At 36.3% G+C, this 27,087-nt stretch overlaps 1 protein-coding gene across 3 annotated transcripts in view; it reads right to left on the bottom strand.

Moving 5' to 3' along the window:
* Positions 1-3,713: 3,713 nt before the first annotated feature.
* Positions 3,714-27,087, bottom strand: part of SEPTIN7 (septin 7) — a 60,848-nt gene continuing 37,474 nt past the window's right edge. Inside the window, exons 4-14 of one of the 3 annotated variants that reach the window (XM_071736053.1) lie at positions 23,643-23,743; positions 22,976-23,110; positions 20,871-20,988; positions 18,999-19,091; positions 17,747-17,843; positions 15,663-15,714; positions 14,672-14,797; positions 10,289-10,309; positions 7,412-7,547; positions 5,337-5,476; positions 3,714-4,781 (exon numbers count right to left, since the gene is read on the bottom strand). In XM_071736053.1, the coding sequence (XP_071592154.1) occupies positions 4,742-4,781; positions 5,337-5,476; positions 7,412-7,547; positions 10,289-10,309; positions 14,672-14,797; positions 15,663-15,714; positions 17,747-17,843; positions 18,999-19,091; positions 20,871-20,988; positions 22,976-23,110; positions 23,643-23,743 (1,059 nt within the window). In that variant the 3' untranslated portion in view covers positions 3,714-4,741. Of the gene's footprint in view, positions 4,782-5,336; positions 5,477-7,411; positions 7,548-10,288; positions 10,310-14,671; positions 14,798-15,662; positions 15,715-17,746; positions 17,844-18,998; positions 19,092-20,870; positions 20,989-22,975; positions 23,136-23,642; positions 23,744-27,087 lie in introns of all 3 variants that reach the window. The other 2 variants (XM_071736055.1, XM_071736054.1) reach the window with 2 other exon arrangements.

The following is a 27,087-nucleotide window of genomic DNA, read 5'->3' on the forward strand; positions in this document are numbered from 1 at the left end:
CCAATTATTGTCAAGGTATCTAAATGAGAAGCTCTTGAGAGCAGAAAAGAGGTTCCTCTTGCCCCTCAGCAAACTCAATATCCTATAGAAATCTGTTTTGGTCACTGCAACATTTCATTGACTTCCATGAAGACTCTTGCTAGCAGACTGGTCCCCACCAGAAATCAGAGAATCCAGAAAAATAATATTCTTGTAATAAAGCAAACCCAGAAGTTTTAATTCTTATAAAATTTAATTCTTTAATTTAATTCAAATTTATAACTTCTGTGGTCTAGCTGTCCCAGGGCAAGTTGAAAGATGATCGTTTTCACTAAAAAATTGCTCTGGCTGCACAAAGTAAGCGTCTTGGCTACCTCAGAGACCTCTCCAGATGACAGCCCAGAGGTGATGGATTGCAGAAAGAGAACCAGAGCTGCGTTCCTAGCAATGAGAATAAATAAAGGTTTTTACCCATTTTCCGATGTTGGTCAGCAGTTTCTTCTCATGTTATTGCTCAAAAAAGTGTTCCCTCCTCAGTCATCCACTTCTAAAAGCTCATTAGAAGAAAACAGGGTAGAGCACGAAGGGATTATTGACACATGCAGCAAACAGTGCCTGCCATCCCAGTCTGCTTTCAGGTCTCCCAGTGCAGCTCCTGGGCTCCCAATCGTTTCAAGATGCCCTCCTGCATCTCCTTCTGCTCACTTGGGGATGCCCCGGGCAGCTGTGAACACCTGAATGAACAGATCAAACTCTAATCTCAGAGGTGAATATCCTAGGGACCACAGGAAGGGAAAGATCCATCTACTGTGATTCCTCACTGCTGTCCACAGCCAAAGGCAACCAATAACCTTTATCAACAAACCAGGAGGATGGGAACAGTGCTTTTGTTCTGGCAGCAGCAGACAACCTCTGACATTTTTACCAGGATATAGCACACACTTCTGAAGATGAAAACTTGTGACTAGTTAGAAGCAAAGGAAGATGCCAAGAGCAACAGATGAGCAGCTGAGAAAAGGAACAACATGTGGCAACAGGAAGGCAGGGCTGGGAAAACCACACCACAGTGCAGTTTCGACTGCTTCATTCCTAAAGGGGTTGGTAGGGGCAGCTCATTTCAGGAAGAGAGACATGGATCATCCTGGTGTTGGGGCAGGTTGTCGGGATGGTTGGTCACCAAGCCCATCTTTCCAAAACAATCCAGCCTAACTCTTGATTTCCACATTTTTGTATTGAAAACTTTAAAAGCATCGATATTTTAAGCCATTTGCATTTAAATCAGACTGAGGGTGTTCTTGAATCAATGAAAGGAAAAACAGTCCTCAATTAAGAATCTCTTCTAGTCTAGAAATTATGAAGGAGAAATGTAGGCTGCTGCCTCACTCCCTTGGGGGCCAAATTGATATTGCTTGGGAAGCCTGACCACAAGGGGTACTCCGGTGATGCCAGGTCACCTGAACTTAAAGAGGTGCAACACGTGGCCTTTTGAGGAGTCAGAAAGGGCATCAGCTGCTCACTGACTACTGAATGAAAAAAACACAGTGAAGGCTTAAGAGAACTACACCACAGCTCCATCAAAACTTGGCACCTTGTATTTCACACTGAAAGCAGCAATCTTAGTATTTCAGAGACTGAAGAGGCTGAACCAGAGAAGCAACCCACTATGGGCATGTATTTTATAACAGAAGAAAGTCCAAAGTTTGCCGTCCCTAAGTTTTTCATATATAAAAATATGCAGGTGCATTTTCATATCTGTCTCTATACAAAGGTAAACGGACCCACATCCATATATATGTATGTCTGGGCTGGTGTGGTTGGTCACTCAGCAGAGAGCTGTTTGCAGCACCGTGTGTGTCAGGATGAGGTTTATTATCCCTTCGTCACTACCTCTTTAACTGAACACACTCCAAGCTGAATTGAGACCTTCATTCTAAAACATGACAGCAAAATTTGCAGACTCGTGACTGCCTGAAGATGAGTGTATTATTCTAACAGCAGCTGTTACAGAAACGTGTGCAGCACATGTCCAGAACCTCTGATTTTTTGTCTCTGTAGAGCAGGTAGTGTTTCCTGGCATATCACTAGGAAGCACTGCCTAGTGATAACTGGGTTCAACAGGCTTCTGATCAACCAGCATCCACACCACAAAACCCCTGCTGCACATACTTCTGAGCTGTGACACAAGTACAGGGAAATTCTAGTGCCATTTATTAGCAAATAAAATTAGTTTTGACTTTACAGAAATAACACATTTAAATTATTATTTACTCAGTGGAAAGAAAAATAAATCATGGGCTATATCATTGTACTTCTTTAGCTTATACTTTTATTTGCTACATGGCTACGATATGGCAAAATGCACAGGTTCATGTCTCCTATTATCAATTTATTTTTGTTCAATTAAAAAAAGCCACAACTAAGTGCAGAGAAGTCTGAAAAGGAATTCTAGTTCTTGGCAAACTCATACTCTACTGGTGCAACCCAAACTTTCCATAAAAAGCCAGAGCACCCAAGGTCACAAAGAGGTGACAGAAGTCATCCCAAAAGGACAATGCTCCATCTCAGAATAGAACTCTGAATGCTTGATTTCTTGATGCTCTAAATATTCATTCCCATACAAATGCTATGCTACATAACATCTATGTGCTCTCATAAAAAATATCTAGGAAGAGCTTATAGTACCTTGATTATCCCAAGTGTGTGTGAGGACAGAGAACAGGAGTGGGGAGAAAGACAAGCATGATAAAAAAAAGCTTCTTAATCTTTATTTTGGAGCACGTAGGAATGCTAAAGCACTACCATATTCACAGACGGTGTCTTCTGAGCTTTGAGAAGTTCTAAATGCAATTCAGAATCTGCAGCTTTTGTCTTACATGGTAACTCTTTCATATTCTTCAAATCACTCTATTTACTGCACTGAACTGAGACCTGAGGGGAGGAGGGGCAGATGCGGGCAGGGTACATCCTCTTTGATGTATGAAAAGATCAGATTTTGCAATTCTTTGAGAGGAAAAATGTCTGAGAGGCAAAGCTATGTCTGCATACTGACAATTAGTGTCTTTTCTGATGAGAGACAGGCAGTATATTTTTAATGAGTTATAACGAAGCCCTTATACATACTACGTAAAATGTCTTTAATTTCCTTCAGAAACTAGAATAAATGGTGTTTCTGATAAGCATAAGTCATGTAAAAGAAAAATGAGCAGCCACAGAGTGCTAGCAGGGGTAACAGAAGGGACATCTGGAAAAATGAGATGCATTATTAATTGTTCCATAGGCAGACATAAAAAGTCCCCATTAATCTTTTACCAACTTACAGGCTGCATTTTAAATAGCAAGTTCCTGGCTACTGCATTTATTCGAGCTGACATAATGAACTAAAAACAAAGAAGGGGGGGGGAAAAAGCATTGCCACACCTCAACATCAGCAGATTGCAAGCTTGTAGAAGGCGTGACCGGGGAAAGCAGAGGCAGCGGGACACGGCACAGAGTGTGCAGACATTTGGTGCCCTCTTCTGGGCAAGACAGACCCGTGCTTTGCCAATTCCGAACAAAGCCACTGGAACTGCATTTTCTAACAATGCCACAAGGCATCGGCGTTTTCTCTACCTTAAACTAATTCCTCGGGCAAATCAAAAGACAAACAAGTCCAGATGGAAGAGAAAAAGTTCAGACGTTTCCCAGAGAAATGCTCGGCTGTTCAATTCCTTTAAAACTTGTGACACAGCAGCACGTTACATCACAACATTGTTTATTATGTGACTTTTTACAATACAAACAAAAATACAGAAATGCAATATATGAATACAGCTAAATGCGAAATGGTGACGTTTTCCTTGAGGCCATATTCCCATTTCTAGTAAAATAAAGAAAGACTGCACACAGGTAGAAACAGGTTGGTAGTTAACTCCACAATTTTGCCTAGAAATGACCTATAAATGCATTTTCCTGCTACTTACCATAAAATGTAAAAAGGGAGTTAAAGGAAAGTTTTACTCACTGGTTCCTACCATATGAAAGAAGCTATATTCTATTTAGGAGGGCCAATATATGGAAAAATATCTAAATTAAATGTTATTACAAAAAATGAAGCAGTAATGAGATCCTTCTGGCTAAAGAAGTTACTAAATGAGAATAGCATATATTTAAAGAATCCAAAACATAAAAGGGTTGTTATAAAAAGCTTAGGTGCTCTGTAAGCCTACAACTTTTGTTTTTCCATGTGTACTTTTAAACAATGGAAGTGTCAAAAATAGGGTCAACTGTGTTAGACTAAATTACATTATTGTATATGCTGCACTGAATGGAATTCTTTTATCATAATAATAGAGAAGCATTGTTTGCATCATATTATGGCAATTTATCCTCACTAAAAACCGTCTAGAGTCCTTGCATTTTTTTTTAATTACCTGTAAACCGTCAACCACCAGAACATGATTGTACAACAGTAAAGTGTTTTCTTTTCCATTAAAATGACATCTGTTAAAAAAAAAAAAAAAAAACCAAAACAAAAAACAGAGAGAGAGAGAAAGAGAGAGAGAGGAAAAAAGGTACTTAGAGCTGTTATTTTTCCAAGTACACAACACCCTAGACAATTCAAGGCATCTCATTCTCCATCAAAATTAAGAAAAATTTGTCATGCTGTGAAATCCATTACTATGGATACAACTGGTGCAAAATTGGTCAAACGGATCCAACAAACACTGATGTCCAGGCTGGTATATTGGCAACTAATACATAACTGGTGGTCAAAATGATGCATTTAAAATATCTTCCCTTTCTTCTTATTCTTTTCCAAGGTTCTAAAATGTTATGGGAAAAAAAAAAAAAAAAGTTGGTTAAATAATGATTACATGCTTCTAGTTAAAAAAAACAAAACCAAAACAAACCACTTTATAATGTGCATTTTTAAACTAAGCATTTTTAAAGCCTCAGTGGTTTCATGTACAAAATTTTCATACATTGTATTGCAAGTCAAGATATGCATTTTATCACTAGGTTTCCCCTTTCATTGACAAGGGGAATCAAATGCTTTTGTTATCCAAGTTTCAACTCTTCATCCCTCAGAAGTCAGATGCAATCTAGCTTTCAAACACAAACACATTTCTAAGATAGCTCTAGTTATATATGGATGCACGGGGTTTGCAGACTAAAATCTGCTCTAGAAGCTAATAATCTTCCCCATATTTCTAACATATACCCATTTATAACTAAAAGCAGCTCAAGATTTTTCTTGGCTTTTAAGTGACACTTTCGTAACAGTCAAACACCACCGACCATTACTTCCACAGAAACTGCCTTTTAGCACAAAGCTACAGAACATTTACTATGAACAGCAGGACAAGGCTCCAATTTACCTCGAAGAATTCTGTTGTTCCAAAATACGTTGTTGAGCCTCCCAGTTTGCTTTCTCGTCCTCAAACTGGCGACGCTTTTCCTCTAATTCTTTGTGTTGTGCCTCCAAATTCTTTTTCATTTGCTCGTGGCGTCGCTGCAGCTACAGAAAGTTATGGACAGTCAGTAAGAACAGAAAACACAGCACCTGTTGGAGCTATCATAAGAAATACCAGCAGCTATATTCCATGCAGTCATATGTATTAAAAAATATGTAGTATATAATAAGATTTATTTCTATAATTACAGAAAGTAAGTCTTAAATTAATTGCTAAGACTGTGGGTATTGCCAATAGCAAAGGGTTTTAATCCCATAGCCTCATTTTAGAGTTAAGTGAAAAGACCCCAAATGCTCTCTGAGTTCCAAATAGGATCTGTAAGCAGCTAGGTATGGCAAACAAAAGGAAATTCAAGAATACTTTGATATTTGATGCAAAGGTTAAGAAGCAAACTGCAAAGATTTGAGTACCAGTAATGCATAAATTAGCAGCCCCTTTATGTGGGGAGAAACCCCCAAACCTTGATTTCTTCCTCACAGTATTAACTATACTAAGGATATATTTTGGAAAACATTTTGAAGTGGATTAGTTTATTCACTAACTAAGCAAATTACTAGTAGCATTATTGAAGTTAAATGTCTACCCTGCCTGAAAGGAGCAGAAGCCTCACCTACAAGTTGATGGGACAGATTGACAATCAAATGTGTTGGATGAGAGAATGGAGACACAGTCAAGAAAACTGATTCCTTTTGTGTGGTGGTGCACATTTTAAAATAGTTACATAAAACTCCCCCCTTCCTTACTCTCTTGCAAGTCCCTGTCTTACACAAACACTCCAAACGATTGATTTTTATAGATTTTTTTTTAATGCTTTATACTCACTGCTGTCTGTTGACTCTATTAAGAGAAATACAGCATAAGTTTACAAAATCATGAATAGTGAAGAAAAAAAGAATAAATTGCAGAAACACTTAAAAAAGTGTATCACAGAATGTACTCAGTCAAAAACTTATGAGGTAGCACAAGATTTTTGTTCATTTGTTTTACATGTAATACAGAGTGATTTGAGGCCAGAGTATAAATGGGTTCAAAAAAGATTCAAGACAAAAAAAAAAAAAAAAAAAAGATGAAAGATAACTCCAGCAATTAATTAAACAACATGATTCAGATGAAACATCTAGATTTAAAATCTTCAAATTGCTGACTGGTGTATCCTACCATTTACATCCTTATCTATTCATTTCTCTAAAGAGGGGAAAAAGAAAAAAAAAAGAAGGTATCCAGATTGATACATTCTTTTTTTCTCTGATCCAGTATGCCTTGGCTCTTAAAATGAATAGGCTGCCAAGCATTTCAACTAACCTTCCAAGTTCCCTCACTATCCCTCAAATTTGGAGCAAAACTTTCTTTAGGGCCTTTAATAGTTGGGCCTTCTTGTGTGAAGCTGGTTTCTCAAAACTTAAAACCTTTATAAACTTTTTATTAAATGTAACCTTTTTAACAGTCTCTTTTCTTTTTATCACTTCAAGAGCTGACCGTAGCCCAGGACTTCACCTCGAGATGACAGAAATTAGAGAAGACACCAAAACACTGAAAACAAAGCATCTCTGACTCTTTCTTAGTCTAGTAATTCTTGTTTAGTTGATTTTTTAAACGTGAAGCAAATTACTGCATTTGCTAAGGTAAATCATGAAAGTCTCAAGAACATTTTAAAGCATATGGAAGAAAGCAGGCATCAAACATCCCAAAGAAGAGGAAGAAACAGAAGAGCAGAAAGTTAAGGACTATTTCAACATACTATGAATGTGAAACAAAAAGAATTTATGTGAACATGAAAATTACATTTTAAGTTTGGTCTTGTACCATTTCAGTAAAGGCAACAAGCTGAGAAAGAATAACTGAACTGTCTTTCTATCTAAAATCTAACAATGGAATCAATTCCTAGACAGAGACTATGTTGCAAAGTTCTGGCAAAAAGAACCATCTCTACACTTGTTCATCCTCAAGCAGCATATTGGGGTTTAAGACATTTTGATTACCTCAGCTTCAGAGTCCTTCAGTTTCTGAACTTTTTCTTTGACTTTCATCTCAAACACCTGCTCCATTTCCATTTCCATTTTTTTCATTTTGGCTACATGCTCCCTCCTTTCCTCTTCCATCTGTGCCAAGGGGCTCCTGCCATAAATCCAGAAGAAGTAGTTAGCTATTAAGAACTTCATTTCCTGTATGTTACATTAGAGCATCTGTAAAAATAAATAAATAATTTTTTAAAAAGATAAAACTGAAGTATTAAGACAAACATATATGCACTGCTAGCTTAAATTGAATTTACATTGCTATATATTAACTGTTTAGTTTAGTTTTTCTCAAAAAGACATTTCACACAGTATCCTACCCCCCTCCCCCCCCATTTGATTTACATTATATTTAGGTTAACAGAAACTCTTGACTTTCTATCTTTAGAAGAACCTGGTCAGGGGAAGGGAGGAAATCAAAGTTACAACAACAACAAAAATCTTCCAAGTGATCTTCAGACATACTTTTCTCTCCATTCAAATATATACAAAAATTAATGAACATATTAATAAAAAATTTAAAGTGTTGCAGATAGAACTCCCATTTCCTAAGTCTTCACTGTCCAAAATGAGCCTAAGCACTGTGTTGATTGCAGTGGTCATACTTCTGAAGAAATAGTAACTTTGCAAAAAAACCAAACCAAAACAAAACCAAACCCACCCTAAAAACAAACCAAACAAACAAACCCCAAAAGTTGGGGTTACTGCACATCGGTCTTTCATGAAAGTGTTAGTTCTAAGTTTTTCCTTTAGAAAGCTATTAATAAACATACTGCATAAAAAAATTTACAGTAGTTTTAATTTTTCTATGCATTTTATGGTAATTAATTTTCTTGATTTTACTGAACTATTAAAGTTGGGCAGGCCTGCTACCCATGTTACAGTAACAGAAGTTTTAAATAGCAAGTTTCAAATCGAATACCAAATAAAACAGGATTATTTTGATCCAGTGATGATTGCTACATACAGTCTTGTGAGACTTTTCTGTTGTTCAACAAAGAGCAATCAAAACAAAATCACCGGCCCCTTGTTTCAGTTCTGAATAAGTGTGACTGAAAAACGACAAAGTTTCAGACACTGTGTTGGTAAAAATGCAGAACTGAATATGTTCAGAGAATATCTACTGTAATGTATGAGACCAGCACATTGTAGAAGTGGCAAGCCTAAGTGCTATAAATTTTTTTTTTTCCTTCCAATTCTAAAAAAAACCTGTAATCCAACAGAAACAATGTTCTGATTCAATTCATGTAGATAAAGCATTCTATAAGGAGAACTAATTGACTTTCAGTCAAGACTGAAACATAATTAACACCATCTGGTTTTCTTCAGAATTTGCCACTAAAATAAAGGTATTATATCAAATACTGTTAAGTTCTGCTTAGACTAATAATGGCTCATTTTATCCTTACTGCTTGCCTGTTTTCAACAGCTGTTCATTTAGTGAAACTAATGTCATATGAACTCAGAGCCGTATTAATTTTTTCTTCAAATACAAGTATTTTAAAGTGTGCCTTAAAGGTGACAATTTGGAGTCGCAAGGAGGAAGAAAATGGCAATTTTTCTAAAAAAAACAAAAAACAAACAAACAAAAAAAACCCCTGGATTTGAAATTGTTGCAAAGCTTCCACTGGTGAGTAAAATGCTGTCTGTGATGTGGAACTGAAACTGATCCTCAGTCTCATGTTTACTTTAGCCATTCAAAAGGCCAATGCTATCAACTTTTGTCAAGGAAAAAGTTTGGTTAAACACAGGTGAAGTACAATAATACACAAAAAAAGGAGAAAATGAAAGGAGAGGTGAGTAGCAGTACCTGTGGAAGCTAACCAGCTGTTAAAACAAGGCAATTTTCTTGTTGTTACCTTTTAGAAGTGTAAAGTTCTCAAATGTATCTGCTCTTCAAAAGTAAACCTCAGAAACTGATCTGAATACTGAGGAATCACTGCTGCAGTTTGACAGACTTGGAAGGGGAGCAAACATTCCTTCTATTGACAATGTAATAGTCTAATGTGTGTATAATGTGAGCTGTATTTCACAAAGTAATAAATCTGCACAGAATTTTTTATAAACTAACAAGCAAGCACCTACAGCTGAGAACTTTACAACATAGGTCACAACTGGTTTTGTTATATCTTAAGTATGTGATGTGGGTAAACACACTTAATACATCTGTATAAAACTATACAAGGGGCTTGAACAAGAAAAAAAACAAAACAAACAAAGAAAGAAAGAGGTGAAAGAAAAAAGCCCAAAGCACTACACAAAAATGTAAAACACTTAACTCACTTAACAGGAAATATGTTAATAGACCTTTAAGGTAATCTGCAAAAATTATTCTAGATATGTGCAAAGTGGAACCTCTGCGAGCCAGTAGTAAAATAAAACCATGTTCAGAAAAGATTGAGATAACCAATACCCCAATCCAATGAAGAGTTGTAAATTTACAGAGATAAGGGTAAAAATTCCAGTAATTCTTTGTAAGCATCTATATAAACATGATGGAGCTCTAGATAGAAACTGGGGGAATTTTGTTATTTATTCACTTCTACTCATTGTTGAGATTTGAACAAATTTGCCTTGAGGCTTAGCTGAACAGATTCTAAAGAGGATGGGGTTTTACAAGAGATTTGTCACTGAAAGTATTTATAACTCCCCGAAGTTTACATTTGCGTAACTTTAGAACCAAAAATAAAATAAAATAAAATAGCAAAGAAAGAAAAAAAAAAAATCAATCTGGATAACAGGAAATTGTTTTAAATTTGAAACATTAAACAGTGAAACCCTTTTGTGTTTAAAGATTTTTTTGTCTTTACGTTTTTTTGAAAAATTTAAATGACCACTTACATGCCTTCAACTGTGTCAAATCTAAAAAACAAAAAATACAGAGGCTTAGCTTAGCATGCTTAAATAAAACCACAAAACCAAAAAGCAGTAATTAAAAAAGTAAACTCATTATTAATAGATTCCTAAAGCTAATTATGTGCTCCCCCAAAAGCAAATTTTTCACAGTAAAAGGAAAGACTGTTAGTTAAAGCTCGTTATATTTACTTCAAATTCAGTTAGTAAATCACTATACCATGTAAATATTAATGCAGATTTGATGTGCAACCAATTTCAGGAGTAGTTTCCCTAGAATATGCACGCTTCTAAAGCAATTTTAAGTAGTTTAGTGACATGAAACCAGTTTCTCTAAACAAGTTTTTGGAACCCAATGCCATATGAAAGCTTATCTGTTCATTTAAAAATTGTCACCTAGTAAATGTCATTACATTGGAAATCCACGAATGTTCCCGTGCTACAAAAAGAGCACTCGACTTGAGTGGCCAGCAGAGGTCTCACCGGCGGCTGCCTTCGGGTCTGAAGAAGGCTGCAATGTCACCTCCCCAGAGAGGGATGCTCAACCCCAACATCCCTCGTGTTAGCACCTCACCAACAATACAATACAATAAAGGAGGGGGGAAAAGTCTGAAAACAAGATTCTGATATTAAGTCTCACCTTATAGTAAGATGGGCTTAATAACATTAGAACCATTTCACAGAATTCACTAAGAACAGAGGCAAAAGGAGTTAGAAATGTTCTAAGCTAAGCAGTTAGGAGAACCTATGGATTGTGTATTTTGTTATCCTGTGTGACAAGTTACTGAACAGAGCAGTAGATGGAAAAGGCTCATCTTTACAGTGTACAATATGACTTCCAATAAAAGAAGATTTTACTTTTAAAGTCACTAAAGATATCAGCTTCATACAACAAACTGAAAAATTTTAAAAAATTAAGTTTCAGAGCAAATGCCAAATTTGCATATGTCATGTAGTACACATGTGAAATTACAATAATCACAGTTTGAAAAGACAAGTTATCCATATATGTAAGGATTACCCTTGGTGCTTTACTTTTTAATGGATGGAATGATGTTGAAAATTTGAAGAAATCAGACACTAAACCTAAAACACACAAAAAAAAAAAGCTACAAAATCATGGAAAACACATGATTTGGATTGCTCTTAGGTTGATGAGAGTTACTCGTAGAACTGTCATAATTTCACCAAATCAAAGACAAATCAGAAAGAAAATTATGAACTGAACAAGAGAAACTGCTTCAATTCTTCTGCACAGTGTTATTAAAACTTGTAGCACATACTTCTTTCAAAATATGTTAACAGCAGCATGAGGAACAAAGATCTGCTAAATTCATCAAAATACAGCTGTTTGAAAGGTACAAAGGTCAATCAGTCTCCAACAGCTGCCAGCAGGAGATACTTTTGGAAAAGTACAAGAACCACTGCATGTTAATCTCCTCTGACATGTAACCCTGCCAGATGAGAAAAGAACAGCAGTTGAGGAGTTCTCCAGAGGCAGAAGCTGTGTTGTGTTTAACAGGATATTTAAGAGACCATCAGATAGCATCTGAGCACATTTCCATTCTCATACAGAGATAGGGGATCTGCCTCTCATAAAAGAATCAGATTTCCAGAGGACAACTTGAATATTGCTCCATTTTAAGACACAGGAACTTCTTTTGAAAGGCGAGCAGGCGAGAATAAAATTCCTAAGGAGATGCACAAGTAAACTGTTAATATATGTTATTCCCTCCTTCAATTTATTTCCAGGAAGATGTTTGGTTACTACAAAAATTTTTTCTATGCTTCTTCAGCTATGAAAACATGTTAAAGCCAAAAACACACAATAAAGCTTAAAAAAACCCCAAACCTTGGAACTCAACATACTGAGGAAGGTAAAAAGACAAGAATAGCATCAGCTGCTTCGTAACCCATATATGCATTCAAGAATTTTATTTATTTACCTAGTCACCCTATGCTTGGAGGAACAAACTCTGAGGAGAGGTTCAAATTACTTCTTACAAGTCTGCCATAGATTTTGCCATCTTTCAAGATGGCTGAATCAAAAAATGGTGATAATCTATTTCTTGAAAGAAAGAAGATCTGAGAGCTAAAAGCATCAGTTCTATTTATTCAGTTACTCATCAGTTGTCTTTATTATTTATTCACAGAGCTGCAGTACTGCAGTGTTCTGAGAGACAGATTTCTTGTGGAGAATATTGTTCCAAAAGGCACTTTTACCTAGAAATATTCAGGTGGGGCAGCACAGTGACCCAAGATGGCCAGGGATGCAGAAGTAGAATGCTTCAGAAAGCAGAGTAATTCCAGAACCACTTAAGCATAAATCCCAGCTGAAAAGGAAATCTCAGCAATGCTATCAGCAGCTGACTGGGGGGTTATGGACAGTTTTGAAATCTTCTGGTACACACATTTATACAAAAATGCATCGTTATGTTTAATATGGGAATTCAGAAAAAAAATTTAAATTTTAAATTTAAAAACTCCACTTATATTTTACAATAAAGAATGCAAATAACCAGCCCTTACTTGAATTAGGTAACAGACAAAGTCTGTAGGTGCAGACCAACACAATTCTAAGCAGGCACAAAACAAAAAGCAATGAAAGTGTTACCACTAAAATTAAGACTTTTTTTCCTAAATCTAAGGAAAACACAGAAAGAATTGGGAAGGGATAAAAATGGTATTAAATAACAAAAACAAAACAAACAACAACAACAACAAAAAAAAACCCAAAACAAAAAAACAAAAACAAAAAACCCCCAAAACAAACAAAAAAACAAAACAAAACAAAAAAAAAACAAAACCAACTTCCTCTTATATTCTAAATGGCAATGAAAAAGTTTCACTTTTATTACAGTAATAGCAAATAATAGTACAGTAAAAGGTCTTGTAATATCAAGTTAGAAGTCATGGAGAAAATGCAGGATTTTCAATTCTACACTGGTACTAATACCCTCACCAAAGACAAAGCTGATCCAAGTTCTTGTGCTCAAGCACCTTTTCTTCTCTGATGTGTTCACCTGCACTGTTTTTTTTCTCAAATGTGCAAATTACCTTACATGCCCTCCTCCTCAACTTTTCCACAGTGACTAACTCACTTGGTAATTTCAGTTCTAAAAACTCCTCCCTCCCTACCATCAACACTGTTACGAAGACAAGTCTCAGCTTGAGAAATATTTCTACCACACTTGTCATTTGCATTTAGAAGCCTTGAGGTAAGAGTCAGGGATAACATAATAGCAAGAAACAAGACAGAATGAGTAACTACTGTGTTATGGATACACAGACTTGTCTTTTTAACATTTGACCTCACAACAAACTTAAGTACAGCTCTGAAGAGTTGATATAATTGACATACTATTCGATTTTCTGTCAATGCTGAGCAATGAAGCCTCATGTAGGCTCACACTACATCAAACTAAATCATATCCACTGAAATCCTTCCCTCATAGCCACTTTTGAAGCATTAAGATAGTGTAGAACAGACACCCCTTTACAGAAAAATAGCTCTGTAGTTATACAGATGGGACTTCCACCTAATTTGAGGGACCTTTTATGAGGAAGACCAGTTGCAATTTGATATATCATTAGCTGAACAAAATAGTACTCTGTATTTTGGTTGCAAAATTTGTATTTAAATAGAGTACCAAAAGTAAGAGTATCACTAATTATTAATAACTTCCTAACTATTGTTGATACATGTAGAGCAGGAAAAATACTTAAGAGTGCAGCTGCTCTCAAACAGCATTTCACAACTTGCTGTCAGAGGTGATTAAAATGACATATTAGGGTTAAAAAGAACAGCAACAAAATACAAAACCCCTGCATTTCAACTCTCCTTCACAGTCATTTCCCTGCCATGATATGCAACAACAGAAGTAGACAGAGCAGCATTTCAAAGATTATAGTAGTGGGCCTGGATTTTCAAAATATCTAAACAAAAATTAACCTGTTCTTCTCAAAAAGAAAAAAAATCCCTGACACTGGAGTATTGAGCATTCATGCCAGAAGACCAAATAACCCCATAAACCATATATAAACCAAAACAAATACTCATGCACAATACCTTGGAAGTAAGTACCAGTAAAACAAAACTTAACAGAAACAGAAAAAGTAGTGATTCTCTTCTGAACATTCAGAATGTCCAGTTCAGCTACAGTAAACATTACTGACATAGAAAAAACAAATCCTAAGAGTACTTGAGAAGTGACCATAACACAGCAAAAAGGCAACCGACTGGAAAAACACCAGCACTCCAAACCAAAAGTCCCACTATACATACATAAATCCAACCAACAAAAACAACACCCCCAAAAAACCCACAGAGAAAAAAGATAAAACTCCAGTACAATCTTAGGAAGAACTTACTTTGTTAGCTGCCCTTTATTTTTGTTGTTGTCAACACCATTGTATGTAACAGCTGCCAGTTTTCTGCTTCTGTAGTTCTCATAATGTACATTGTTAGTGACATCCTTCAGGTCCTGCATATGAGTTCTGTCAATAATTGTAATTTATCAGCTTAGCACACAAATACAATATACTACCTGAAAAATCAGTCCCATTTTCATTTTTGCAGGTTGACTTAATTAAATTATATCTCTCCATTATGTCCCATGCCCTACAATGCTGTCATTCTTCCATTTAAATTAGAGCTGTAAAGACAGCAAAGTTACCAAAATACCAGATTATTTCGCACTGAATCACTTCAGGTTTGTAGTAAGCCAAGTATTAACTTACAGGACCAATCTGTGGATAAACTTACATGCATTTGGAGAACAGACATGAAACTGTGCATTACTGCTGCTGTAACCGTGTGAAAGCATGTCAGGCAAGAAACAACAACCAAGCCAAAATTTCCTAGCTTTAAAGTCTGCAAAAAGCTGAATGTAAACTTCAAGATTAAGATAAAACTGTTAATTTCCCCTCCTAATTTTCTAGTTTGGAAAAAAACAAAACTTAAAAATCAAACTAACAGTTATTACAGGTGAGGTCACTGAAGTGCTGTGAGGACTCTGTGCCTAACACAAAGAAGCAGAGACTGCCTCTAGACAGCCACAGCACTGAAAATTTAAAAAATGCCTACAAATGAGTACTTATCAGCACCAACAGACAACTTGGGTTCCTCTGGTTTCTAACAAATTTGTAAGAACAAGTAACCAGAAGTTAAGGAGAACTATTAGAAAAATCATTACCACCACCTCTGCTTGCTAAATATGTGGTTAAACTAATATTTATAAAGCATAATATAATGTTAACTATTAAAAATACAGGGGTTATTAGGCATTCTTTAGATCAAATCAGTTTTCCTCCAACGTATAACTTCTTTCAGAGAACTTAATGTTACTTGTATGGTACTTACCTTATCAACATGTTCCTCAGAATTGTGAAGTCACAGTGCTCACCATTTTCAACTGCAGAAAGAGGTAAATTTTTGTTGGAGATACCAACCAAAACATGTGCCTTGCACAGTTGTCAGGCTTTTAGATGTCACCCATCTCCTACACTCAAACAATGGATGACTTCCAGCCCTTCCTCACACAAACATTATATGCATCAGTAGTAGGAGAGCATTAACTCTATCCAATGGATCTTGCCAGCAAAGGTCCTGTGCTTCCCTAAGCCATTCCACCAAGCTCTGCTCTCAGTCAGTACAGCAGAATAAGCTACTGCAAAAGAAACACAATTTTGCCCCCTTAACTAACTTTCTCATCCCTTGGAAGCCCTGCCAGCACAGTAGTGAAACTAAGGATCAGACATGATCCAAAGATCCCCAAGACACTAACTGAAGACCTCAGTCTAGATCCTGCTATACCCGAAACCTTCAGAAGGCAAACACCATGCAACCTATCTCCCTGCCCACAAAAGGAGAAGTCTTAATTTTGATGTAGTTTTGGTTATTAACTAAGCAAAGGAATGTCAGATGCTTAACTGGATACAACTGCCTACAGTCTAAAAGAGATATTGCAGCTGTGCCCATCATCCAGAGGCTGATGCTGTGACTGGTATATCCCTGATAGCTCATGAAATGGCACTGGGGAAAAACACACACACCAGAACACCCTGGTGTGCAGAGAAGGCAACACACAAAGCTTCTGGAGCACGCAGAAGCAATGCACAAGGCAGGTTTCAGTGTGACCCTGAAGCAACAATGGACATTTTCATTGGAAGGAGGAAGAAAAAGAGTATGAAGAAATTAAAATAACCCAACTAAGTTCAGTGAATCCTACAAAAAAATTAAGCACAAAGTCTCTTCACGTGTTCATCCCACATCTGCACTCTTGCATATTTTTATTCCGTGGTTTTACACAAACTGGAGAGTTCCCCTCAGATAGTACATGAACTCAACTCCCCAAAAAGCATAATCTCCAAGCATTCTGTCTGTACATGACAGACTCATAGCCACTTAAAGAGGTTCCTTTTAATTAGCCTGTAGTTCTTCCCTTCAAGAAGTTGTACAATCACCTGAGTGTGAAACATTTATGGAGTTTATTTCAAAGTAAAGAAAAGCAGCACCATTTTAAAAATTTTCAACTGTTAACAGAAGAGCCCTAAAATAAAGCTTGATCCTCTCTGGTGCAGCTGGTTTTTACTTTCTGCCAAACCTCATTTCCTGCCAGACAGGCACTTCAAAGTGCTACAGCATTTCCCTTTAAAGTATTGGTTCATGGTCTGCTTGGTGGTTAGGGTATTTTCTTGGTCTGTTTTACACTGTATCAGATTTGTAGTCCACTGCCCTTGGAAGGCAGAAATAGCAAGGAGGAAAAAAAAAAAAAATCTTCTCTTCATTCAATACATGCATACTACAAGGAAAAAGTGAACACTATATGGACATGGTGCAAGCCTTATGTTTCATGTGTCACCTGAAATCAGTGAACACCATTAAAGCACAAGCCAGGAGAGCATGCAGTTATCTTCAAGTGTCTATAAAAGTGGGAAGTTATTTTTATATTAATTTAAAAACAAAACAAAGAACTATCAAAAGTATTCAATAATTACCAGGTACCTTCCTGTTACTACACCCTAGCAATTGAGATTCAAATCTTTTGGGAAAAAAACCAAGCTTTTCCTAAAACTTTTAGATTTAATTTATGCTAGTGAAGCTGATCAAATCAAAACAATGAAATGTAAGTAATAAATAAAAATTTAAGAAATAGCGTGTTTTTTAAAAAAATAAAAAAGAATGCTAGCAAACAGTTGTATTTTAAACTTCATTTTCAACTGCAGTAAGTTACCACAGGTTTTACAGTTCCTCAGTGAGACTTCTGCTTGTAAGGTTACATACTGCTGAACCTTTACCTTATTTGAAGACTGTCAGAATAACAAAATGGTATATTCAACAGATTTCCAGACCAAAACATATTCAAGTTAAGCATTTAAAACATTTTAAATAGAGACCAATGTCTAGTAAGTTTTAAAGGGATAAAAATAATGAGAAAGCCTTACCTTCTGCAACACCCCATGGGTACTGCCTTCCTCTAACTCTCTTTCCATTGACTTCAATGATTGTATTACTACCTACCACAGCAAGAGGTAAACGGTCCTACAAGATAAAGTGCTACTTTAAAAATCAAAATTTATACTGCCAAAAGATACTGAAAGCATGCCCAAGTTTGTATTTGCTGTAAGCTAGTTTGGTGCTATAAACACTGCTATGCAGCTTATCCAGAGTTAATGAATAGTTATGTTTATTGACCTCTGTCTGGTTTAATGACACATATATACACACACACCCCTTTGAAATTCCTTTCACTGCTGTATTCTGTAAATCTAGTAAAGAAACAGACATTACTTTTACTAAGTAGGCTAAGCAACAGGCAAACCATTTCCTGTTTAATCAAGTGCACAGAATTATTTATCAATTCATATTCCCACTGGCTACAAGGACTTACTTGGACTGGATCTTGTACCCAGTTTTCAAAGGGTTTGCCAAAGAACTACTTCATGTTCTTGTTTTCCACTAAACCAAAAATCCCTACAGTGTAACAAGCAATAAAGGAGCCAAGAGCGGCCTCCAGTAGCTGAAAGGAACAGTTCTTAAAGCTAAGTATTTTGGACTTTTGTCCTTGCTTTTATTCTGCTCTTCTCCTTTAGGCTTGGTTCCGGAACATCTTCCATTTGTGCAATTTCTACTCCATCAAAGGTCACCCTCACATTAACAAAAACTGTGTATAAACTCTTATAAGCTGCTAAAGCTCCTGAACAAACAGAAGCAGGACTCAAGCAGCATACAAAGTAATGGAAGAACAAACCCCCCAAAAAGAGTAAACAAAGAAAAAGCCTTTCAAAAGTCTGGCAGCCCTTTTGATTTTGTTTAGTCATTCATCTGCATTAAGGTTTTAGTGTATCAATTAGACAGCTATTAACTGCAATGCCCACATTTTCTGCCACTGCACATTTAAGTCTGAAAGACAACCCTTGCCTCCTGTGAAGCTCACAAACAAACAGTGTGGTCAGTGGATGAAAGTCAAATAGGAATGGAATAAAAGTAATCTTTGAAGAATTTATCAAGGAGCACGTGCTCTAGTCAAAGGACTTAAGAGTCATCTGAGGGCCATTCAATTCCTCTGATGAGAACAGTAACCCATAAAACAGCTTTATATCTGATTAACTTCTGTGTATTTTGGTGGGTTCTTCCACAAAGCTTTTCACTCTACCCTTCCCTCAAGTAAACAGTTTTTTTAAAAAAATTATTTACCTTTATCTTTTTAACAATCTTATTTTCTTCTTCATCATCTGTTTCTGGAAATTCATATATTTTAATTTTGTGTTCTTGGATTTCTTTCATTATCTAAAACAAAAAATGTTATTAGTTTCAGAGATTCATTCTTTGCAATAACTCAATTTATTGCTGCAATTTGATTCTCCCTCCTCTTGTTTATTTCTAAGATGCCTTCATACTAAGGTGACTAAGTTACAGCATAAAACTTGCATTTGCTTAACACCATAAGGTGACCCCAATGGATTATGAGCACAACCAGCTGTTGTGCCAGGAGAAGACAGGATCTAACTAGAGCCACACAGTTAACAGAATGCTACCCATCAATGAAAGGCAGCAAAAGTGGCTGCTTTCTAAACTGGGAGATTTTACACTACTGGGAACTCTACTTGCATACACAAAAACTAACACAATACAGCTTCAAATCTCTGACACATAAAAAAACCCCAACCCTGGACTAGCTAACTGCAGGCATACCTCAGCCCTCTGAATTCCCACAATAGCTCCTCCTGTCACTCCTCCTCTTTTCTGTTGCTAGCTCATCTGAGCAGTAGTTGCTTGGAGCAGGATCACCTGCCTATTTTAATAGAGCTTGTGACTGACAGACTGACTCTGCTGGTTAGTTGTATTGAAAACTATTTGCAAGTGCTAACGAGCACGTAAGAATAACTGACAGTGCCATCAAAACTGAGACTGTACTGTTTTGGTGCCCAATTTGCCTGCAGGCTAGTTTTACAAGTAAGTTGATTAGTTCTCCAGAATTTTAGAATGGAAAAATATTAGATCACTTAACTGGCAGCTATGCTGCAGGGCCCTAGGGAATATTTCTGGTTCACAGGTTTGCCTTCTAAGAACCTAGGTTTCCACTTCATGCAAGGACTTATTTTTGAAGTTTGATTTGCAAAAGTCCCCCCTATTTAACATCAAATTACTGGTAAAGCTGATTATATGTTAAGAAGTATTCTGAATTCTACCTTTTTTCCTTCTTTATGAAAAAAAAAAAAAAAAAAATCAAACCATGAAATGCAACCAAAACAGACTTCAGGTCTGTTACAACTTGATCAAGCTTCTTCAGAGCAGAAAACATCCTTTAATTTTTAGTCTTAAATCAAGAGCTTTGCACACAGCATCTCTTAAAGCCAACTTCTTTTCAGAACTTGTGTTCTTCTAAACTAGGACTGGACACAGTTCAAAAAAACCCAAACTTCATGTCTTGTCCTGCTCTGGGTCCTCCTTATCCTCCTCACACAATACAGCAAAGCCTAAATGTTCTGCTCTGATCATGTAATTGACATAAAACATAAACCATACCGAGACATTAGTATCAAATTTTCTCAACAAATACAAAGAGATTACGTAAATTGTATCAATGTTAGAATTATCTGATTATCTTTAAAATGCATTACCACTGAATACCAGGTATACTGATTTTAATCTAATACCTATGCAGTATCTTTAATATAGTGCATTAATCCAATAGTGAATACCACAATATAATCAGTAATACTGTGATACTGTACATACACCTTTAAAAAAAAAAAAAAAAACACCAAAACAAACACACGTCTGTTAAGCACCTAAATCTTGAAGGCTCCCTTCTTCCCATAGTGATTTTTATCTTAGCAGTGAATTATTTCCCTTGCCAAGAATCATACTAAACTTGAAACCTCTTCCCCTGAGGATAGAAACAGTATTATTTCACCAAGAAATATAATTAAATCTAGAGATATAAATTACTTAGCTTTGCTGTGTTGAGTCATTGCTTCAGGGTTCAAACTTTGCATATAAGAAGTTAAATCTCAACAACTCACTAAATTATCCCATGGTCTAAATAGTAGTCTTCCAACTCACCTGTTTTTTAAACTGTTGGCATTCCTCAGGTGTAAGTGTGTCTGCTTTGGCAATAAGTGGAATTATATTCACTTTTTCATGCAGGCGCTTCATAAACTCTATATCCAAAGGCTTAAGTCTGAAAGACAGCATTAGAGCTTTGCAATTTATATTAATTAAGCAAGAATGTACAAATGATACAAGATTTGTTCTGATATCTACTCTGAAAATCCTCACTTATGAGTGATTGATGTTTGAATGAAACTCAAAAGGCTACCTGCAATTGCTACAGTAATTTCCCTAGCACTGTATAATCCCAGAGGAGGAAGTCCTAAGTTTATGTTACCAGCAGTCATGAGACTTCTGCTAACTGAAGTGATAGTCATTTAAACAAGTGATAAGAACTTTCTGATGAAGGTAAAGCTCATGTCATTTGCTGGAAGAGAGCCCCATTTGAAGCCTGACTCTTGTGAATCATGTTCTGTTCATTTGTACACTCCTTCCTGAGAATGTGCTGTGAGATTACTTTTTTTACTACATTAGTTTGCTGAAGACCATTAAAGTGTATACAAATGCAGAAATATCTGTTAATCACTGTGTATATATAAAAAAAAAAAATCAGGAAAAGTGTATGACAATGTCATAAAAACTAAAAATCCCACTACGTGGGTACATAAAGAACCACGGATGTGGGCCAGCATTTTGTAAAGTAAAGCTACAGAGAAGTTTTGATGCATTAATGCTTCAGTATTATATCAAGTTTAGTCAGGCTTAAAGGATTCACTTAAAGAATTTAACAGGATTATTTCTCCTATAAAAGAAACTAGGATTAGGAACACTAAAACCAGATTCAGCTGGTATTCAAATTTAGTGAACTTTCATTTATTTGAAGCATAACCTCTATTTTTTCTTAAAAACAATTTGTACCTCCAACTGCTTTAGAAAGTTTTAACAGAAAAAAGCAGATCTGTGTGGTAGAGGGAAGACAATTTTTTTTTTTTAAAGAATCTGAGTTGTTTGAAAAAGAGTGACTAATACTAATAGATCATTTTCCCTTTGTTTAAATGCACTTTGATTTTGCACACTAGTAAAACAGCCAAGGATCCAAGTGTTTGAATTTAAAATTGTCATGTATATTGAGCAAAACAGACATTACAAACATTCACACTGAACAATGAACAAAAAAAAATAAAGTTTCGTTAGGGCAAGTCTACATAAGGAAAGCTTTTCTCCACCCCTTAATATTTCTTTCCAAATTTGAGAAGTCTCTGTCTAGCTCAAAATTACTAGAACCACTAAAATGCTAGCTACAGATGATGACTGTAGTAGCTGGAATTTTTCACTGCTTGAGGATTCTCCTCAGAATCCCTTTGTTACTCCCTTCCACATGTTTTACTGCTTTTGACTCATAGAACAAAACTGGCTACTTACATTCTCTTCCTTCTGGTTTTGGAGGTGTAATTTAAGATTCTCTGATAAGATAAATCAGGTATAACACAATGATAATCTGCTAAACTAACAACTTCAAATATAGTCAATCTGCATCTGATACTCCCTGAAAATGCAGTTCTCTCTCTCTGCCACTAGATAGAAGTCTGATCAAGTTAAAAACTGAAGGTTGCATAATAATTGAAAAAAAATCCAGAATGCCTATATTGGAATTAGATAAAAGATTGCACCTCAGGCAAATTAGAGCATGCTTACAAGGATGCATAAAACTTCCTATCTTCAATTTACCATTAGAAATCAAAGATAGGGAGGAAAAGTGGAAAGGAAAAATCCTGTTGCTTGAAGGGTGAACCAGTTTCTCCTTCAAATGTGAACAAAAACATATATCACAAATAGACCTGGTGCTTGTAAACACCTGGGCATTTTTAATTGTTCTAATACTATTTTTTCTTGTTACATTAATTAAAGTGCAATCATGTTTTTTGGTGTTCTAAGTTAATACTTGTCTGGCTTGCTGATGTTTGACAAGCCAAAATAAGGTCATCTTTGAAATTAAGCATGGTCTTACAGCCATTAAGAAAATCCTATTTGCAACTCTACATAACTAAGAATTCCAAATGTGCATGTTTATCTGAGATAAAAGACAGAGAAAGGAAACAAAATGCATTAATACAAACCCATGTCCTGAAGGAGCAATGAAGTATAAACAACACTGCACTCTATTATCTGGCATCTGACGTCTGTTCACTCGAGATTCTGCATTCAGGTAGTCCTCAAATTTACTGTCAATGTAGTCAATAACTGGCTGCCAACTGCAGAGGTTACATGAATAAAAACCTGTAAGTTATATCATGCATGTAAAAAAAGGTCTGTCTTTGCTAAGAAATAGATGCACATTATTTCCCCTTGGCTTTTCTTTTAAGAAACATTTTAAGTAATCAGCTCCTTAACAATCAACCAATTTACATAGCTCCAAAAATACAACCTGTAAGTTAGCTGAGAAAACCTTTCAAACACAATTATCTTCATTGTACAAACAGTAGCCAAAGGGATACACCCTACTGGTCACATCTTTTGACAACACAGAAATTGATTCAGCACACTGGCAAATGAAGGGCCAAAAGTTCTATTGACTTCAAAGAGAAAAGCTGATATCAAATCAATTTATAAGGGTACTTGCAACTACAGTAGTTAAAGTTTTCAGCTAGATGAAATGTTTAAAAGTGCTATTATTTTAACTGAAGAGCAAAGACTGCATTAAAAAAAAATGTCACAGGGTGTTTTATCTCACACAAAGAACACAATTCAGAATTACTGTGGGAGAACATCCAAAGAATGCCTTACCAATTACTATTATCCACAGCATCTCCAAATCCCGGTGTGTCAACTATTGTAAGTAGTAACTGAACACCACCCTCTTTGATTAAAACTTTTGACTGTTCGACCTGTAAAACAAATAAGGTTAAGATTAAATTTTTAGCAGTCATCCATCTTAAACACTGGGCAAAGCATTTAATCGGTCAGAAGTCTGAAAAAGAACTGATAACTTTTAGAGGGATTCCTGGTCCGTGTTTTGCTTATTAAATCTAAGTAATTTGATAATATTTTTTAATTAAAAAAAGGAGTCATAACTTAGTGATGAAAGAACTCATCTTAATATTTAACGAACTGTTGAAATGAGAAAAACTGTAACCAATGATATTAATGCCAGTATTCAAAATAAAAATTCTGATCTATCCAGACATTCTTATAAACCAGAAATTATACTTAATGAAATTGTGAACTCTGGCCACTTAGAATAAAATTACACTTTTCAAAATTAATCCTCCCCCCCCCCCAAGCACCTTAAGCCTCTACATTTCTAGTCCTGTTAATGTATTTTTCAGAATGCATTTATTCTTTATCTAGTATAATGCTTAGAAATCATAGAAAGCAATGGTTTCCTGTTACAAAGAGATTAATATTGGAAGGTAATACAACCCAGCTGCAATCTGCTGAGCTAGACCTCACGTGACCATAATGGATTGGTTCCTGTTAGCTCAGGTCACTGACGGAAACCTGGCTCAGAAGGCAACTGCATCAGCAGAAGGCATGATGCAAGATCTGGGTGTGGGAATGTGTGCCTTGAGTTGTGACCACCCATCTGCAGCACAGCTCAGTCAGCATGTCAGGCAGATTAAGCACGCCATGACACAGAAAATCCAGACTGAACAGCAAACAGGATGCTACCTTGCTTTCTCCTAATACCTCAGTAATTACCAATAGTGCAAATGGCAGGCGTACCTGCCTGAGAACGTGCTGTACATCACTGCTGTATCAGTCAGTTTGATCTCTTTCCAATTCCTCACACATTTAATCACAGGTTTTTCCCTGATATTAAGACCATTTCTATTAAGTCACGAGTGATGATGTTTTCTAGGTATGTATTCAAGAAACCAACTGTGTGAGCCATTTATTTGGAGCTACATGCAAGCTGGCAGACACTGATGCCACCTTGTTGGTTGTAACACTTCTTAAACCACCTGAACCCTAACTGAGGAGAAAACAAAGTTGAATAACTGGGTGAACAGCCAAGAGAACATTCAGTAATGTTCTCTTCTCCTTTCAGGGAGAGGAGAAAACTGGATAATAAATCCTACCTGGATGGTCCCTTGATTTGAGAGATCATATCAATGCTACTTAAATGCTTGCACATCCCTAGTTATATGGGTGAAACAGATCCTCTCAGCCACACCTGACCATGATTGTAAACACTTAACAATCACTTGTTATGTGATGCAATGTGAATCTACAGGATAAATGAACACTCTGCAGAAAGTCAAACTAAACACCTCTTGCACAAGCAACACAGTGATTACACTTACAGAACGAACATATAGAAGCATAGAATACAATAACTAAATGCAAAGAAAGCTCCATAATTAACCTCTGAGTATGCAGGGTGCTATTTTTATCTATGCATCATTAGGGATCCAATCTAAGCCAGATCAATTCCTTTCACTGCTAGGTCTCAAAATTAACTCATCTACACTACAGCTGTCTACAGCACGCAATCATCACAAACTGGTTCTTCATCCAAGAAAAGAGACAAAGATACTAGTAAGGCAAATTCATAAAATAAGAGTCCCCAACACTGGGCTACCTGGATGCTAGTCACAGAACCACCAAGGTTGGAGTGGACTTGCAGTCCATGCAATTCAATCCCTTCCTTGAGTAGGCCTTGCTGCAAGGTTGTTTGTTTTTTGGTTTTTTTAAATTAACTGTACAAATCCAGTCTGTCTGAAAGTGTCCAGTTCAAAGCCATGAGAACCTAGGAACACAGACACTACTTTAAAAAATTGTTTTAACTGCACTCTGTATTTCCCTCCCCTCACTCCCTCCCCCAGGAGTTCTGTGGAGAAATTTTATTGCACACAATCTATGCCAAAACTCAAGAGAATAATCCCCAGCCACATAGACAACTCAGTCAAGAGTTTACTACTTGCAAGTTTTATCACACAGGAGATTAACTTGTGATTCCTTGCATTCCTTTTGGTATCTTGTGTATATAACCACAGAGTCCTCCTGTACCCAAGCTCTCTGCAAATACAAGAAACCCGTGACACTTTCAGAACACTGGAGCTGGCAACTTTGAGATCTTACTCAAATCTTAGCCAAATGCTACACGGTATCACCTTTTTTCTCCAGCACAAAAATCCCCATCAAGAACCATTAGATTATCAAGCACTCTCAGTGGAATGCTTTTACGAAAGAAGCAATTAATAAAACATTATCTTGAATAGGTGTTTATAACAAAGGAAAAGGAAGGTCAGGAGATCCTCAGAAATGCCATGCCAAATATTTTTCCTGATTGTGTATCCTTTTAAAATGTCAACGTGGCTGAATTCATGCAGCCACCACCTTATGACAAATGTCTTGCACTAGCTGAAGCTCTGCAGACAGTGCTTACTGGGTGATGAGGGTTTTAAGTTTATTCTTACTTTTCATAAATTCATGCAGATATCTTGCTATCAGAGCAGGGTTTCAAAAAAAACCACAGAACAAGAAATATCAGTTGATAAAGTTAAATGTTCTATATCCATGTTGTGAACAATCAGGCCATATCCACCATATATTTTAAGAGGTAAAGAGACGGTAAGAGACACTAGGTGAATAAAATGCCATAAAGCCCCTGTAAAGCTGAATTTTTTCTAACCTAAATGGATGTGTCCATACATGGTCAAAGACACAGAAAGCAGAAATATCTGGAAAAGATCCAGAAAAATTACTGTAAACTAGTGTCATTCATAGTTAAGCATCCAACTGCATCCTATCATCTGATTTACAAGTATTCCCAGAGGATTTGTGGAAAACATTAGTTCAAGTCCTGGAATTTAAAGCTTTTTAATAGAAGTCTCCTGCAAACAGCCATTTTCCCATGCACTCCAAACAACTGGGTCACACGGGTCTTCTTAGCAATTACTACACAGCATTCAGGATTTGAAGCTTGTTGCAGCTTTTCTACTTCTAATGGATTAAACCAGCCTTTACCATACTCCATTTAAGATAGTCAAATAATGATTAGAGAAAGTCCATATCCCATGATTTCTGAAGAAGCTCCTTTTGAATTAATCTGACAGCAAGTCACTTACTATTAACTGGTTTTCCATGTTTTCTGTGAAATACCAAGGACCTCACCACAAAATGACTTTAGAAACTGCAATTATTTTCAAGCCCAAATCTCAATTTGTATTTATCTATGCGAGGTTTTCTTTCTGATCACTAAGTTATCCCCACTATATAAAAACAG

Source organism: Heliangelus exortis, chromosome 2 (genome assembly GCF_036169615.1).
Source record: "Heliangelus exortis chromosome 2, bHelExo1.hap1, whole genome shotgun sequence".
Classification (NCBI taxonomy): domain Eukaryota; kingdom Metazoa; phylum Chordata; class Aves; order Apodiformes; family Trochilidae; genus Heliangelus; species Heliangelus exortis.